We start from the raw sequence: 18,865 nt of genomic DNA on the forward strand, positions 1-18,865 counted from the left end.
CCATTGGCTACTAACCCCCCAGACCTAAACATGCCCTTAAATTTAGTATTTAAGGGCTCCCATGAACCTAAGAATTTAGATTCCTGCAACTCATCGAAGAAGAAGACTGCTGAGCTGAAAACCCCTGCAGAAGAAGAAAGAAGACACCAACTGCTTTGGCCCCAGTCCTACCGGCCTGTCTCCTGCCTTCTAAAGAAACCTGCTCCAGCGACGCTTTCTCCAGGACCAGCGACCTCTGAATCCTCAGAGGACTGCCCTGCTTCCAAGAGACCAAGAAACTCCCGAGAACAGCGGCCCTGTTCAACAAAGACTGCAACTTTGTTTCAGAGGAGCAGATTTAAAGACCCCTGCAATCCCGGCAAGAAGCGTGAGACTTGCAACACTGCACCCGGCGACCCCGACTCGACTGGTGGAGAACCAACACCTCAGGGAGGACCCTCCGGCGACTCAGACTGTGAGTAACCAAAGTTGTCTCCCCTGAGCCCCCACAGCGACGCCTGCAGAGGGAATCCCCAGGCTCCCCCTGACCGCGACTGCCTGACTCTAAAATCCCGACGGCTGGAAAAGACCCTGCACCCGCAGCCCCCAGCACCTGAAGGATCGGAACTTCAGTGCAGGAGTGACCCCCAGGAGCCCCCCCCTTGCCTGCATCGCTGAAGAGACTCCTTGGTCTCCCATTGATTTACATTGGAAACCCGACGCTTGTTTCTACACTGCACCCGGCCGCCCCAGTGCCGCTGAGACTGTACTTTTTGTGTGAACTTGTGTCCCCCCCGGTGCCCTACAAAACCCCCCCCCCCTGGTCTGCCCTCCGAAGACGCGGGTACTTACCCGCTGGTAGACTGGAACCGGGGCACCCCCTTCTCTCCATTGAAGCCTATACGTTTTGGTCACCGCTTTGAACTCTGCACCTCACCGGCCCTGAGCTGCTGGTGTGGTAACTTTGGGGTTGCTCTGAACCCCCAACGGTGGGCTACCTTGGACCCCAATCTTAACCCCGTAGGTGGTTTACTTACCTGCAAAACCTAACAATACTTTACCTCCCCCAGGAACTGTGAAAATTGCACTAAGTGTCCACTTTTAAAACAGCTATTTGTGTTTTATGTGAAAAGTATATATGCTACTGTAATTATTCAAAGTTTCTAAAGTACTTACCTGCAATACCTTTCAAATGAGATATTACATGTAGAATTTGAACCTGTGGTTCTTAAAATAAACTAAGAAAATATATTGTTCTATAACAAAACCTATTAGCTGGATTTGTCTCTGAGTGTGTGTTCCTCATTTATTGCCTGTGTGTATGTACAACAAATGCTTAACACTACTCCTTTGATAAGCCTACTGCTCGACCACACTACCACAAAATAGAGCATTAGTATTATCTCTTTTTGCCACTATCTTACCTCTAAGGGGAACCCTTGGACTCTGTGCATACTATTCCTTACTTTGAAATAGTGCATACAGAGCCAACTTCCTACAACAGGTGATAGCCTACCTGTAAAGAGTAAAATCTACAGGCAGCCTGATCATGTTAGAGATTGCATCACAGCAGAAGTCCAAAAGATGCTAGAGACAGGGGTTATTGAGCCCTCAGACAGCCCTTGGGTTAGACAAGTAGTACTTGTGCCAAAACCTCATTCTCAGAGTGGAAAACGAGTTCGGGTTTTGTGAGGACTACAGGGGCCTCAATGCAGTCACCAAGATTGATGCCCATCCTATCCCCAAGGCAGGTGAGCTGACTGATACTTTGGCTGCAGTCAAGTACCTAAGCACTTTTTATATATACGCAGGCTATTGGCAGATCAGATTAACTGACGCTGATAAGCCTAAAACAGCATTTTCCACTCCTCGTGGGCATTATCACTTCACAGTAATGCACTTTGGTTTGAAAGTAGAAGTAGTTGAGGCCATACCTGTATGGCACTCACTTCATTGTTCAAACAGACCACAAGCCCTCTCCTTTGGCTTAAACAGATGAAAGGTGAAAACCCAAAACTGTTGAGGTGGTCCATTTCCCTCCAGGGAACGGGCTTCTCAGTGGAACACAGCCCTTGGATTAAACATGCCAATGCAGATGGATTTTCCAGATATTTCCAAGTAGAAAATGAAGACTCACCTGGGTTAGGCTGGTCTTATCCTCTTTTGTTTGGGAAAGGGTTTTGTAAGAAAGAAGCATCTTCCTGACATAGGTGCCTCCAGTTGTTGCCTGGTGGTAGTGTGTTAGACTGTAGTACACTGGGATCCTGCTAACCAGGATACCGGCGCCTGTGCTCCCTCCTCTAAATGTGGATGCTGGTAAACCTTTACACCCCACAATTGGCATACTGGTGCATACAAGTAACTCCCTAGTATATGGTACTAAGTTACACCAGGGGTCTCCCATGGGCTGGAGCATGTATTGTGCCACCCATGGGAGCCTCTGCAAACTGTGCCTGCAGGCCTGCCATTACAGCCTATGTGAAATGGTGCATGCACCCTTTCACCACTGATATAATGCTTACCTTATACTGCGGTCACTCCACTTGAGCACTGCAAGTCACCACTCTGGTAGGCCCTTCAGTCCAAAGGCAGGGTGCATGTCCGTAAGTGTGAGGGTACTCCCGCATAAGCAGGGTAACCCTATAAAACTCAGATTCCATTCTCTGGGCTTTATAAGTGTGTGGAAGCTATCTTAAGGTATATAGTGGACACTGGTCAACACAAGTGGTCCAACTACATAATGACTTCTCTGCATGTAGGCAAGGCAGGTATCAAACATGTTGGAATCTTGCAACTACACCAATTCGGTTGCTATCTGCATGGTCCACTGCATAATGGGGATCCACCACTTCTGCCTGTGCAACCTTATGGGGTCTGGCTGCCAGCACACACTGCTGCTGACGCCAGACACAGTTCTGCCCTCCTGCTGATTAACTTAGCACAAGTAGAGGAAGGCAGTACAAAAGATTTCCTGCAAGGGACAGGTGAGAAATAGGTGTATCTGGGCTTTGGTAGGGTGGCCTCTGAGCACCACAAGACTGCTGTGAAGGGCACATTTGGTGCCATCCTTGCATTATCCGGTTTGCACCAGTTCAGGGACCCTCAGTTCCCGCTCTGCCTCAAAACCACACAAAGGACTGGGAAATGACCACCCCCCTAGTCTACCCCCCTCCCCAAGGGAGGTGCAGAGAGCTCTGCTAGGTCGCCAGTTGATAATGCCACCTTGAAAATAAAATGTGCAGAGGCCCCTGGGAGCATCTGACTGGTTAGGCCAGAAGATGATGTTCCTGACCCCCTATGATAGGTAGGTCAATTCAGAGATTGCCGAATCCCCTTTTAAGGTTACCTATGGGTTCCCCCAGGGGTGGGCCTCAGATTGGTCCAGAAAGACTAAGGAACTCTCTGCAAGACGACATCTGCTCCTGGCCTCCGGAACCGCTGCTGGTCTGCTTTTGGAACTGCAACAAGACTGTATCCAGTTAGGAGAGCTCCCACTGGAATTTTGCTTTTCCAGCTCCTGCAAGATTTCTGCAACATCAGTAGTTGTCACAATGACTGTTTGCATTCAAGAAGCACGAAGCAATCTCCCTTGGAATGAAGGAGTCACTCCTGTGCATCTGCAAGCACCTCAAGATGACGACCACTGGTGGATCCTGCTGTACCACGGACAACGTAAGTGCTCTGCTCACAGGTGGTGGTTTCATGGTCCTCTCCAGATCCCTTGCCTTCTGACCAACTTGGGAGACGGTGAACCCTTTCTGCAGCAAATGGAACGGAACCCCTGCTCACCGTGACCGTTGTTTCTGCCAAGGCTTGTTGGGTCTTCTTCCAAGAAGAGCTTCGAGCTCCAAGAAGACCCAGCCTCAGGCTCTCTGCAACACTAGTTTCAGCTGCCCCCTCTGCAGCTCCTGCGAAGTGGGTCTGCTGTTTGTTGTACTGCTGAGTCCGCCTTGCAACTCCCTGTGCCTGCTGCCAGTAGATCACTCGTGGGGGCTCCTTCAACTTTGGATGGCTTTCTTCCTGCTGAAAGCCTGCCCTGACTCCCCACCAAAGGTCAGGTCTCTAGGGCATTGCTGGTCCTCCAAAATCTGCAAACTTCCTTGCAACCACTATTTTCATTTGCTGGTGGTCCTACCAGCCACTGATCCACCTGCAATCCGGTGACCGACATGGGACAGCTCATGGGCGAGTCCAAAGATCTCCTGCATCCCCCTGGACTCTGCAGCTGGACTTCTTTCACCCTCCTGCAGGAACGTCACCTCCAAGAGGGTGGGCAATGCCTGGACATCCCCTAGTGGTCTGGACACTGTCCCCTTATTTCTTTGGTTCCTCTTGACCAGAATCCACCTTTGGGTTTCACTGACCACGTTTGCAGATCACTACAGCAGCTGGACAACCGAGGCTTCCACTGACTCCGAGGGTTTCTGACGCCACTTCACTCCTATGCACCTGGGCTCCCTGGTGTAGGTACTCCAATCTTCTTGGTATCCACGGGTGGGGGCACTCTCCAACCTTGTTTGTGCCAACTGGTTTCTTCGAGGTCCTCTGGGAAGAGTCTGGAATCCATAAAAATCCAACCACAACCGCCTTGTGTTAGCCTATGGGACATCCGGCTCGATAATAACTGCACCTGCGTGCCTGTGGGTTTTCAAATACTTATTTCTGGTAATGTCCTACTCCCCCAACCCCTGGGATCCTAACCCACTTACGTTGGTTGGGCACCCCCCTTCTTATACCACTTTCTTAGTATATGGTTTGTACCTCCCAACCAAGAGTATTATGCATTCCCTGATTTTTGCCAAGTATATATTTTTGTGTGTTGATATCTCCAGGTGGAGATATACCAATGTTTGATTAACTTTAGGGTTGTAATAAAGAAACCTTTATTTTTGCAACACCTAGCTTGGTTCTTTCTTGTGAATGGATAGCGGCTAACTATTGTGGTATTGCAGGTGCTTCACACTACTCCTAAGTAAGCTTTAGCTGCTCACCACAGCTAATACTAGAGATCTTTTGCTATCTGGACACCTAAACACCATCACTAAGGGTTGCCAGGACTCATAGGGTGCCACACCATAGGTGTACACCATAAACTGAGCCAGCCTCCTACATTCCTCTTTAGCGTTGAAGAGTCCTTTGAAGACATATCGGTCAGCAAGATTTGGTGTTCTGCTCCGACTGGATTTAAACACCAATGCGTCTTTACCTCAACCCTCTCTTGACAATTTGTTTTTTTCGTGTTCTTCTGCAAAGTTTCCTTCAAGGGATCAAGGAAGCTCTTTGTATCAGGGCGTGCCTGCGGTCGGCGAATGCTTGAACGCCCTTGAGTCAGAATTTCATGTCTTGTGCAATTCTTTTGAGGACAATGGCTCTCTTACTGTTGGTCTCTTAATCTTTGTCGCCTGACCTTCGATTTCGACAATCTTGAGTTCTGCATCTGATGTTCCTCCCTCTGCTTCCTCAGCGACATTCTCCTCTTCCACACTTGAGAACCTCAAGGTCTCTTAAGGATGGCATCATCTGTTTGCCCTGCATGATGTAATGGGTTCGCCTCCGTCTCTTTTACCCTCAGTCTCGGTGGTGTTTATAGAGTTCTGGGAACTTTTTGGCAAACTTGTCTGAACTTCTTCCCAATTTCTTTCCTTGTTTTGGAGATCCTTAAGCAAGCTTCCAGACCCAATGGCGGAAAACAATCTGCAGTTGGCGACCAAAGGTGGGAGCTTCCAGAATAGGGGCTACAACACCAAATGAAGCACCAAATGGCCAGATCAGTCGATGCCCAGCAGCAGCAACAACAAAAAAACAAAAAACAAAAGAAGGGCTAAAGAAGACTACAAAGTTGGAGAACTCCGGACCACACCACTAGATGGCGAAATAATGCACGGCAATTGAAACCAGAAAAGATTCAAGCAGCAAAAATACATTTTTAGAGTGTTCAAATACCAACTGGCATCCAAACGCTGTGATCCATGTAAATCATATAGGCTGGGGAACAGAAGTAATCAGATAAAAATAACATCAGTCTACAGAGAGAACAGCGATGTTTTCAAAGCCTTTCTAAAGGCCAAATTATTTTTTATAGCATTTAAATAGTGTGGAAGGATATGCCACAGTTTGGCTGTGGCTACAGAGAAAGACCACCCTCCCCATCTTGCCCTACGAAATTTAGGCATAACAACCAGGTTATTGTTAGTAGATCGAAATGGTGTTGCTGGTCAATACCACTAAAATGTGGCTCCAATAGCCCAGGGTCCAGGGTTATGTATCGCCTTGTGTGCAATACACAAGGCTTTTTAGTTGACTCCATTAATAATGGGCAAGCAGTGGAGCTTGACCAATTCAGCAGCCATCAACTGATGCTTGGGGATGTCTGAAATGAGCATTGCTTCTGTGTTCTGTGCAGTTTGCAGTTTCTTAATAGAGAGCTTATTTATATTCAGGGGTGCAGAATGTAGTTCAAGTTCATGACGGAGATGAATTCCCACCTGCAGAATCACCTGCTCATTATATGTTCATTAATTCAGGTTTTCGTACTTGTCTATAGTTACACGGATGGCTTAAGATTACTGCTGAAGATAAACATATACAATTTCCCTGAACATGAGAAGGAGTAAGCATTTTAAGCATATTATAATATGAAACCACAACCTAGACTTGCATAGTTCAAAAACATTGAATAAATGGGATATTGTAGCTAAACAGAATGTTGAAGGGTCAGTTTACAAAAACATTGAGTCATTAGACGGATGCCAACAGGCGAGTGCAAAAGAAAGCATGGAGAGAGGACATGGTAGAAGGAATGGGATTGTTTCCTGCAACTGCTAAAGAGATAGACAAAAAATAAATGAAATAATAACAAAAACAAAATAAATTAAAAACGAGTAAGAAAAAAAGAATGTTCAAGTGATTCTGATGAGGACAGGCTTTTTTTTAATGATTTGTTTAATTAGATACCACTACCGTATAATGATGATTACAGTCTGCAAATGCTGAACAGCACCAAGAGAGCCAGAAGAAACTGAATTGGGAGAAATTATTAATGGGACATTAAATGAAGACAGATTACATATACACACTGAAGAAGAATTGAGATACATAGGAAAAAAGCAGTAAGGCATGTGTGTGATTTTATTTAACAAGATTGAAGAAATAGCAGATGGACCTGGTGAAAAGTTGTATAAAATAAAAGTGCACAGAAATGTCAGAATGGAACTAAGTGACAAAATAACGAGAAGTTGAGCACGTTAGTTTGGGACTAAAAGTAAGAGAATTAATAAAACTTAAAATGATTGCATACTTAAAAGTTAGCTAAAAGCTAGCTGAAAAAGTGGGAAAGTAAAAGCGAAGGAAACTTGAAAAGGAGAATATCCACCGAGACTAGTGCATGGAGGTGCATATGATTACATGTTGTGGACAAGGTCTGAACTCCTGACACTTACAAGACAAACAAGACAAGTGGTATATAGGAACAGAGAGAATTGTCAGTTTCAAATGTTCTTTGGGTTGATTTGTATATGCTGTATAAGATCATTATGCTTGAAGATTTGATTTTGAAGAGCAATGCAGTTGGAAATTGGCCAAATGGAGAATCACTAAGGATTGGGCCCAAAAAAGCCCCTCACTTGTTGTGATGGATTAATATAAATTGGTGGTTGAACATTTAAAGACTAAAGTGCTGCAAAAAGAAATAAACTGGTTGAAAATTATGTTAACTACATGAGCCTAAAGAATTAGTGTATGCGTATTATCTATAGACTGCACAGTTGAGTCGATGACCCCCCAAAAGAAGGCATTAGTGGATTTGTTTCTGCGTTTGTGTTGGTTATGAATTCAGAGATTATTTCCCATTTTCAGCAGAGTGTGATGTGTTGGCAAGCAAAGTCTCTCAATGAGATTTTGAAACACACCAAGTACTGCAGTGATTCCTTATCAACAACAGCCTCTACAATGACAATCTACTCTGCAGTGCAGTCTGGCAGCTCCTTTGAGTCGACGCATAGCCCGAATGAGTGCCACATCCCCAATGCCTGACTTTGCATTACAAGCTCACAGTCAAAGAGATCCTAGACGACACAGGCCCTCGCATCTTAGCCTTACCACATGACAGAAGCAACGCATTGCATCAGCTGCGCAACACCTCTTCAGCGCGGATCCTCACAAAACTCTGAAAATCAGGATTTAAGGTATTCTGTTCAGTGGGCCTAACTGGGTCCCCGCAGTTGGTCTGTGCTCCACTACGGTCGGTCTAAGCTTGTGACTTTGTCCCAGTCGGACGCAACCAGATGTCCACAGGTGTGTTCCTTTTGGTACTATTTTCACTGAAACCGTCAAAATTGCTTATCTCCAGTTCTACAGACTGGATTTTTGTTGCTCTGGTCTTGTTTTATTTATTAAAGCAAACTATTTTTCTAACTTGGAATGAGATCCTTTGTGTGTGTTTTTTAATTTGTTTTTTTTTTCTTCTGTTTGTAGTGTTGCACAAATACTTTACACATTGCCTTGAAGGTAAGCCTGACTGCTTTGTTTCAAGCTACCAGAGGGTTGAGCACAAGTTAATTCAGGGTTGGCTTGTTCCTCACCCTGCTTGACCAGGGCTTAAACCCCAATCATCCAACAACCAAATTTCTCACACTGTTGCTTTGAATGAAGTATTAGAAAGTGGTTGAAGTTGGTGAATTTGAGTAGCAACTAATACTGCGGGTGTACTAAGATAAAAATGATTACTTTGCAGACTATGGCTCTGCAGAATAGATTAGAATTAGTAAATATCATTCTTGCGCAGGAGGGAGTGGTCATTCAAATGTTCCGAATAAGGTGGTTTTGTGTGTATGTTCCTGATAACAGTAGGCTTATTAATCAATATAGTCCTTATTTCAAAAATGTTTTGCACAAGGCAAATGTCCTTGAAGAAACTGTTGTTTGGGAAACAGCTGGTCCATGTTTTAGTGTGATTGGGGATGGATTTTTAAAGGTTGGAGAGTGATTTGGTGATACTGGTTTAGGCATAGTTACAAAAGTGCTAACCACACTAAACAAAATTCTCTTCTGTATAACAGGTTTATTTCTTATTCTTAAGAAACTTGAGGAAACGTGTTGCAAAAAAAGAAGTAATAGTAAGACTAAGAAAGTAGAAATAATGACAAGAACGGAAAATGTCACTTACCCAGTGTACATCTGTTCGTGGCATTAGTCGCTGCAGATTCACATGCTGTGCACAGTCCGCCATCTGGTGTTGGGCTCAGAGTGTTACAAGTTGTTTTTCTTCGAAGAAGTCTTTTCGAGTCACGAGACCGAGGGACTCCTCCCATTTCGAGTCCATTGCGCATGGGCGTCGACTCCATCTTAGATTGTTTTGCCCGCAGAGGGTGAGGTAGGAGTTGTGTATGCTAGTAATAGTGCCCATGCAATGGAGTGAATGCGTATGTACATAATAAAGTTTTAAGTAATATATTTACAAATGTTTAAGATCTACTTCTAAACGGCTACAGGCTCCCGGGGAGGCGGGTGGGCGCATGTGAATCTGCAGCGACTAATGCCACGAACAGATGTACACTGGGTAAGTGACATTTTCCGTTCGATGGCATGTGTAGCTGCAGATACACATGCTGTGCATAGACTAGTAAGCAGTTATCTCCCCAAAAGCGGTGGTTCAGCCTGTAGGAGTTGAAGTAGTTTGAAATAATGTTCTTAATACAGCTTGACCTACTGTTGCTTGTTGTGCAGTTAGCACATCTACACAGTAGTGCTTGGTAAATGTATGAGGCGTAGACCATGTTGCTGCCTTACATATTTCGTTCATTGGAATATTTCCTAGAAAGGCCATGGTAGCACCTTTCTTTCTGGTTGAGTGTGCCTTTGGTGTAATAGGCAGTTCTCTTTTAGCTTTAAGATAGCAGGTTTGAATGCACCTAATTATCCATCTAGCAATGCCTTGTTTTGAAATTGGATTTCCTGTATGAGGTTTTTGAAAGGCGACAAATAATTGTTTTGTCTTTCGAATTACTTTTGTTCTGTCAATGTAGTACATTAGTGCTCTTTTGATGTCTAATGTATGTAGTGCTCTTTCGGCTACAGAATCTGGTTGTGGAAAGAACACTGGTAATTCTACCGTTTGATTTAGGTGGAACGGTGAAATTACTTTTGGTAAAAATTTAGGATTGGTCCGTAGAACAACTCTATTTTTGTGTATTTTAATAAATGCTTCTTGAATGGTAAATGCTTGAATCTCACTCACTCTTCTTAGAGATGTGATGGCAATTAAAAATGCAACTTTCCACGTCAAGTATTGCATTTCACAAGAGTGCATGGGCTCAAAAGGTGGTCCCATGAGTCGTGTTAGGACAATGTTGAGGTTCCATGAAGGAACTGGTGGTGTTCTTGGTGGTATAATTCTCTTTAGGCCTTCCATAAACGACTTTATGACTGGTACCCTAAACAATGAAATTGAGTGCGTAATTTGTAGGTAAGCAGAAATTGCCGTAAGATGTATTTTAATGGAAGAGAAAGCTAGGTTAGATTTTTGCAAATGTAGTAAGTATCCTACTATTTCTTTTGCAGATGCGTGTAAAGGTTGAATTTGATTATTATGGCAGTAATAAACAAATCTTTTCCACTTATTTGCATAGCAGTGTCTAGTGGTAGGTTTTCTAGCTTGTTTTATGACCTCCATACATTCCTGTGTGAGGTCTAAGTGCCCGAATTCTAGGATTTCAGGAGCCAAATTGCTAGATTCAACGATGCTGGATTTGGATGTCTGATCTGTTGTTTGTGTTGTGTTAACAGATCTGGTCTGTTGGGTAGTTTGACATGAGGTACTACTGAAAGGTCTAGTAGTGTTGTGTACCAAGGTTGCCTTGCCCATGTTGGTGCTATTAGTATGAGTTTGAGTTTGTTTTGACTCAACCTGTTTACTAGATATGGAAGGAGAGGGAGAGGTGGAAAAGCGTACGCAAATATCCCTGACCAGTTCATCCATAGAGCATTGCCTTGGGATTGATCTTGTGGGTACCTGGATGCGACGTTTTGGCATTTTGAGTTTTCTTTTGTTGCAAATAGATCTATTTGAGGTGTTCCCCAAATTTGAAAGTAATTGTTTAGTATTTGGGGGTGAATTTCCCATTCGTGGGTTTGTTGGTGATCTCGAGAGAGATTGTCTGCCAACTGGTTCTGAATCCCTGGAATAAATTGTGCTATTAGGCGAATGTGGTTGTGAATCGCCCAATGCCATATTTTTTGTGTTAGGAGGCACAACTGTGTCTAGTGTGTCCCTCCTTGTTTGTTTAGATAATACATTGTTGTATTGTTGTCTGTTTTGACAAGAATGTATTTTTGGGTTATTATGGGTTGAAATGCTTTTAGCGCTAGAAATACTGCTAACAGTTCTAAGTGATTTAGGTGAAACTGCCTCTGATGTATGTCCCATTGTCCTTGGATGCTGTGTTGATTGAGGTGTGCTCCCCACCCCGTCATGGAAGCATCCATCGTTATGACGTATTGTGGCACTGGGTCTTGGAAAGGCCGCCCTCGGTTTAAATTTGTACTGTTCCACCATAGAAGAGAGATGTATGTTTGGCGGTCTATCAACACCAGATCTAGAAGTTGACCCTGTGCTTGTGACCATTGTGATGCTAGGCACTGTTGTAAGGGCCGCATGTGCAATCTTGCGTTTGGGACAATGGCTATGCATGAAGACATCATGCCTAGGTGTTTCATTACCATTTTGACTTGTATCTTTTGTGTTGGATACATGGCCTGTATTACCTTGTGAAATGTTTGAACCCTTTGTGGACTTGGAGTGGCAATCCCTTTTGCTGTGTTGATTGTCGCTCCTAAGTATTGCTGTGTTTGACACAGCAAAAGGTGTGACTTCGCGTAGTTGATCGAGAAACCTGGCCTGTGAAGGGTCTGTATGACGTAGTTTGTGTGCTGTGAACATTGTCTTAGCGTGTTGGTTTTGATTAACCAGTCGTCTAAGTACGGGAACACATGTATTTGCTGCCTTCTGATATGTGCAGCTACCACTGCCAGGCATTTTGTAAAAACTTTTGGCGCAGTTGTTATTCCGAATGGCAACACTTTGAATTGGTAATGTATTCCTTGGAATACGAACCTTAGGTATTTCCTGTGTGAAGGATGTATTGGTATATGGAAATACGCATCTTTTAGATCTAATGTTGTCATGTAGTCTTGCGGTTTGAGCAGTGGGATTACGTCTTGTAACGTGACCATGTGAAAGTGGTCTGATTTGATGTAGGTATTTAGCGTTCTGAGATCTAGTATTGGTCTCAGAGTTTTGTCCTTTTTGGGTATTAGAAAGTACAGTGAGTAAACTCCTGTGTTTTTCTGTTGAATTGGAACTAATTCTATTGCGTCCTTTTGTAGCAATGCTTGAACTTCTAGTCCTAGAAGATCTATATGTTGTTTTGACATATTGTGTGTTTTCGGTGGGACGTTTGGAGGGAATTGGCGAAATTCTATGCGATAACCATGCTGGATAATTGCTAAGACCCAAGTGTCTGTTGTTATTTCCTCCCAAAGTTTGTAAAATTGGCTTAGTCTTCCCCCCACAGGTGTTATGTGATGGGGGTGTGTGACTTGTGAGTCACTGCTTATTTTGAGGGGTTTTGGGGCCTTGGAATTTTCCTCTATTTTTGGGGAATTGGCCCCCTCTAAATTGCCCCCGAAAACCTCCCCTTTGATATTGACCCTGGTAGGTAGGCCTTGTTTGTGAGGTTGTGGTTTCTGTGGGTTGACCTCGAAACCCTCCCCTAAAAGGTGTTTTCCGAAATGTGCCTCTGCTCTGCGGGGAGTAGAGTGCGCCCATGGCTTTGGCTGTATCGGTGTCCTTTTTGAGTTTTTCGATGGCAGTGTCTACCTCCGGCCCAAACAATTGCTGTTCATTAAACGGCATATTGAGCACAGCCTGCTGGATTTCCGGTTTGAACCCAGAAGTGCGCAGCCATGCGTGCCTTCGTATTGTGACTGCAGTGTTTATTGTCCTTGCAGCTGTATCTGCTGCATCCATGGAAGACCGTATCTGATTATTTGAGATACTTTGTCCCTCTTCCACCACCTGTTGCGCTCTTTTTTGGAACTCCTTGGGTAAGTGTTCGATGAAATGTTGCATTTCATCCCAGTGAGCCCTGTCGTATCTTGCCAAAAGTGCTTGTGAATTGGCAATACGCCACTGATTTGCTGCTTGTGCTGCAACCCTTTTTCCCGCAGCATCAAATTTGAGGCTCTCCTTGTCTGGAGGTGGTGCGTCGCCTGAGGTATGAGAGTTGGCTCTCTTACGAGCTGCCCCCACAACTACTGAGTCCGGTGTTAGTTGTGTTGTGATATATATTGGATCTGTGGGCGGTGGCTTATATTTTTTCTCCACCCTTGGAGTTATGGCTCTGCCTTTAACTGGATCCTGAAAAATTTGTTTTGAATGTCTTAGCATTCCTGGGAGCATGGGAAGGCATTGATACTGGCTATGGGTTGAGGATAGGGTGTTAAAGAGAAAGTCATCCTCAATTGGTTCCGAATGTAAGGAGACATTGTGAAACTCGGCTGCCCTTGCGACCACCTGTGTATAGGATGTACTGTCCTCAGGTGGTGACGGTTTTGTAGGTTAAGAGTCTGGGCTATTGTCAGACACTGGAGCATCGTAGAGGTCCCATGCATCGGGATCATCCTGACTCATTGTGGAGTTGTTGCTGGTGATGCATGTATTGATGGTGGTGGAGACGGTGGTGGGGTTGTTTTCCTTGCCACCTTTGCTTGTGGTTGCTTGTCCTTTTGTTGAAAGGCAAGTTTCCTTTTTATTTTGATTGGGGGAAGAGTGGTTATCTTCCCTGTGTCCTCATGAATATGAAGCCTTCTTTGCGTGTAGTCAGGCTCTACAGCTTGAAGCTCCTCTCCAAATCTGTGTAATTGGGAGGTTAATCCTTGTTCCTCTGTATAGGAACTAGTTTTCGGCTCCGAGGCTGGCTGTTTCGGAACCGAAACCTTTTCGGAAGTCTTTTTAGGCTCTGAAGAAACCTTCTTTGTTTTCGGCGTGGTGTCTCGGTGCTGAAATTCTTCGGTGCCGCTATCTCTGTGCCGAAGTTTCTCGGAGCCGCTGTCTCGGCTCCGAGGTTGCTGAGTGGCGGTATCTCGACCGGAGTCGGATGACTTCGACACTAGCATGCCCTTTTTCGGTGCCTTGGATGGGTCACCTAGTTTTCAGGTTAAGCCATGGCCTGTTGGCGGTGGCGTCCCCTGGGCTTTTGTAGACTTCTCGTGAGTCTTGATTTTCGACGTCTTACTCACGGTTTGGTGTGTTTCTTCGGCGTCGAGTTCTTCAGAATCCGACTCGCGGATGGAGAAAGCTTCTTCTTCCTCCTCGAAGCGTTCTTGACCTGTCGGCGTGGACGCCATTTGCAGTCTCCTGGCTCTTCGGTCTCTCAGCGTCTTCCTCGACCGAAACGCTCGACAGGCCTCACAAGTATCCTCCTTGTGCTCGGGGGACAAGCACAGGTCACAGACCAGATGGTGATCCGTATACGGATACTTGTGATGGCATTTTGGGCAGAAGCGGAATGGGGTCCGTTCCATGAGCCTTGAAGTCGCACGTGGCCGGGCCGACCATGCCCTGACGGGGAATCGAAAAAACCCCGAAGGGCCACCGGAGCTCTTCAGAATTCGGTGTCGATTTGTTCTAACTAACCCGATACCGAACGCAAACAATACCGACGTTTTTTTCCGAGATTCTAACTAACTTTCCGCCCGAAACACGGAGCGAAAAGGAACACGTCCGAACCCGATGGCGGAAAAAAAAACTATCTAAGATGGAGTCGACGCCCATGCGCAATGGACTCGAAATGGGAGGAGTCCCTCGGTCTCGTGACTCGAAAAGACTTCTTCGAAGAAAAACAACTTGTAACACTCCGAGCCCAACACCAGATGGCGGACTGTGCACAGCATGTGTATCTGCAGCTACACATGCCATCGAACAGAAAGAACTGAATATTAAAGGAAGATATCAGGACTAAAGTATGATGAATTGCGTGCATGGAGAATTTATGAAAGAAAAAGTAGTGCGTAAATTATTAAATGGTTTTGTAACGTGGTTTTGTGATGATAATTTATCACCAGAGGAGGTGGAAGCTGATGAAGCAGATTCCACAAATTAATAATTCTGCAATTTAGTTAACACTGGAGAGATGCAAACACAATATTTTACTGTGTTCAATACAATGAAGTACTGAACCGTAACAACACAGGAGAAAAGCAAAGTAAAAATCTAAGGGAATCATTGCACGCAAGATGTGCATAGGACCTAAATAACATGGACAATGCACAGATTTACTCTTAGATGATCAGCTTCTAATGAGATAATAGTACAATGTATTAAAGACAAAATAGTTCTGAGATTGTGCATGAATTTGAGAGACATATGAGATGGTTCCTGACTTTTAGAATGAATAATAAGGACACTAATTAGGCAACAAAACTAGAGATGCAAACAATAAAAATCCAGTGAAAGTATTCATACCATTAACTGCTTTCACAAATCAAAATATACTTTATTAGAAACTGAAATGTAACTTTCCTACCTGGCAAATTTGTGTTGGCTCAGAATTAAAACTTTCCCTCTTATTTCGGATACAATTTTACTTTTGTCCTCAGGGCGACCATGTTCCAGTACATGTTGGATCACATAGTTGCCATATTGATCCTGAAATGAAGACAAGCATTAATTTCAAAACACAATCCCACTCCAAAGGTTTAAACTGAAACAAAATGAACATTGGCAGTGCAAGTAGCCTGCATTAGTAATTTGTACACTGTTTGATTTTGAAAACAGGCAACATGAAAAATGGTTCACTTTAACTAGTTACTGCGTTTTATTGTGTTCGGTCTCCAGCCCTTTTCAATGTGCACCAACATCTTGCAAAAGGTCTTTTAAACAGTGCCAAAGGTGTAGAGTACTGAGACGTATCCAAGTTTCTCATATGCCATGACCTCCTCTTCCACATGCACCTTCTGACAGACTTCCTGTAAGATTGCCTGTAAAACGGATCAGTTCAAATGAAAGAGTAGAGCAGTTTACCAGGGAGATAACCTGGCATTAGGATTACAAGATACCTTACCTATGGAAATGAGTACAAGTTGTTTAGGATTGAACTAGGGTCCTTTGCGCCATTCATCCACTTTGGTACTGGCCAAAGTTATCAAATATCATATATGCAGGACGAAACCGGCTAGGACACAAGGACAATTCTTTACATCTAGGACAGGCAATGCCTATTCCTAACGTTTAAAAATTATGAAACTAATGAAAGACTAGCAGTAGTGATTGGCAGCATGACTCGTGCCGATGAGCAGCTTCTTTTGGTCTGCTGTCCAGAGCATTGTTTTTGAAGAAAGCTGGTAAAAGCTTGAATCAAATTAAAAAATGTATGCATTGCCTCCAAAGCACTTCTCACTACAAGACCTAGCTACACTGCTAAAAATCCCACACCAATACTCGCTCTTGATAGAGTCCCTGAAATTCACAGCATCCCTTGCTCAAAGGTAATCACCTTTTCCATTTCTGCACCCACAGGCTGGAACACCCAGCCAATGGACAACTGGAATCCTCTCCTTTAAAAAACGTCTCAAAGAATAAGGAATTTACCTTTGGTAATGCCTTATCTGGTAGATATGCAGGACGCCTACTCTCCTGCTCCATAGCTCACTATTGTAACACATTTGGCACTATAGATTGCACAAAGTTCCTTCACCGATTTTTTCCCTAGACTTCTCGCAAATCAAAACAGAATCGATTGATCTCTGAAAGTGAAGAGAACGTGATCTATATAAAAAGACCCCACTCATCTTGGAATCAAACTCAATTCCCAAATAAGTAACATTTTCTACTTTAGCTAGCTTAGTACCACCCACTTGAAATCTCATATTTTTTTTTTTATCTTTGAAGAGTCACCATCATGTCAAAAGATTTACTTAGGTTTGTTTTCAGGCCTAACGTGTCCATGAAGTGTTCAAATCCATCTAAGACGGATTGCAGCCCCAAAGGTGTTTGCACAATCAGCACAGTGGCGCCTGCATAAAACAGTACTGGGTATGATAGTGCCTTAAAATTTTGGGTGTGTCTTTCCCCTGTCTGTGCAGCGATTCCTCTAACCTATTTATGATTATATATATATATATATATATATATATATATACATATATATACATATATATACACACACACACACACACACACACTTTTTTAAAGTAAAAGGGTCAGCACACCACCTTGCTGCGGACCCATCCTGGTACTGATTTCCAGAGAAAGATCCCTGATTATCCCATACCTCATTTTCATCATGGTGTTCTAACGCATCCTAATCCTATAGCACAAGTCTAGGTGAAACGATCCACCCCTTCCCCCTTTTGCTCTGACATACTTCCCCAGGATGAGAAACATTCTAGTTGCAGATTCCTTCACTTTGAATTTCTCCCAGGCGTCAGACTGGATCCAAAGAATTTTCTTAGCAGTACCCCTGAGTGCTGTTAGGTGGCGTGGATTGGCTCTGCTTCCATCGTTGGCATTGTACGTGCCAGACATGAGGTTGTGGGTTCAATAAAGGCGCAACAACGTCAGTTTCTTTTTAAGACTTTCCACGCCAGAAGCGCAGAGCCATACAGAACACTGACAACTGGTGCTTTAAAACTAGGGCCTGACAGGGGAGTTCTTGTGCCTAGAAATCAGTTTGCAGAGTGGGTCAGATGGGTGGGTCATAAGGAATCTGCAACTAGATATTGTCTCTACCAGATAAGGTGTTAGCAAAGGTAAGTAACTTGTCCAACTGATAAAGACATCTAGTAGCAAATTTCTTACCTTACCATAGAGACCCAAGCAGTACTATCACCAAAGGGGGGGGGGGGGGGCGGGGGAGATCTGCGAACTAAGATCATACTAGAAAGTCCTGCAGGACTGAGCGGGCAAAATGCCCACCCCTACGGACCTGACTGTCCAGGAAGAAGTGTCTGTTAAACATGTGCAGAGATGCCTGACAGCTATCAAGGACTGGAAGTCCGTGTGCTAAGGCATTGATCGCAGTTTTCGCTCTGGTAGAATGAGCATGCAAACCCTCAGGGTTTAACTCTTAGCCAGTGCGTAGCAAATTTTAATACAGAGTACGACCCATCTGGAGATGGTTTTCTTCTGTACTGCCCGGCTTTTCTTTGCACCCATATAACCCAACAAAGACTTAATCATCCACCCTGAACTCTTTGGTACAATCAAGGTAGAACACCAACGGTTTTTTTTGGGTCCAGGAAGTGGAGTGTCTTCTCTTCTTTAGAAGGATGCAGGGATGCATATAAAGTAGGGAAGGTGATGGACTGGCCAACACAGAACGGAGTAACCACTTTCAGCAGAAAGGAGGCCCTAGTCCTTTGTCAAGAAGGATGGCAAGGTAGGGTGACTTAGATGACAATGCCTCTAGCTCATTCACCCTGCAGGCAGCTATAATAGCCAAAAGGAAGGCTGTTTGCAAAGTGAGACACCTGAGAGGACAATTGCAGAGGGTTTCGGAAGGAGAGCACATCAGGAATGTCAGAATCAAATTCAATAGCCATTGGGGCATTATGAATGGAGAATGAGGAAACATGAGTAAGGCCTTTAAGGTACCTATTTACAATGAGAGACTTAAACGAGGAAGGTTGATCAGGCAACCGCAAAAAAGCAGAAACGGCAGACAGATAACCTTTGAGAGTGCCCATATGTAGGAAGTTGGCTCTGTATGTGCTATTTCAAAGTAAGGAATAGCATGCACAGAGTCCAAGGGTTCCCCTTAGAGGTAAAATAGTGGTAAAAAGAGATAATACTAATGCTCTATTTTGTGGTAGTGTGGTCGAGCAGTAGGCT

At 44.2% G+C, this 18,865-nt stretch overlaps 1 protein-coding gene across 4 annotated transcripts in view; it reads right to left on the bottom strand.

Annotated features, from left to right (window-relative positions):
* The window catches only part of PUM2 (pumilio RNA binding family member 2), a 783,590-nt gene that overhangs the window by 57,324 nt on the left and 707,401 nt on the right, over nucleotides 1–18,865 (bottom strand). For all 4 annotated transcript variants that reach the window (XM_069235995.1, XM_069235994.1, XM_069235993.1 and 1 more), the window contains exon 19: nucleotides 15,561–15,682. In XM_069235995.1, the coding sequence (XP_069092096.1) occupies nucleotides 15,561–15,682 (122 nt within the window). The remainder of the gene's footprint in view (nucleotides 1–15,560; nucleotides 15,683–18,865) is intronic.

This window comes from Pleurodeles waltl, chromosome 5 (genome assembly GCF_031143425.1).
Source record: "Pleurodeles waltl isolate 20211129_DDA chromosome 5, aPleWal1.hap1.20221129, whole genome shotgun sequence".
Lineage (NCBI taxonomy): Eukaryota > Metazoa > Chordata > Amphibia > Caudata > Salamandridae > Pleurodeles > Pleurodeles waltl.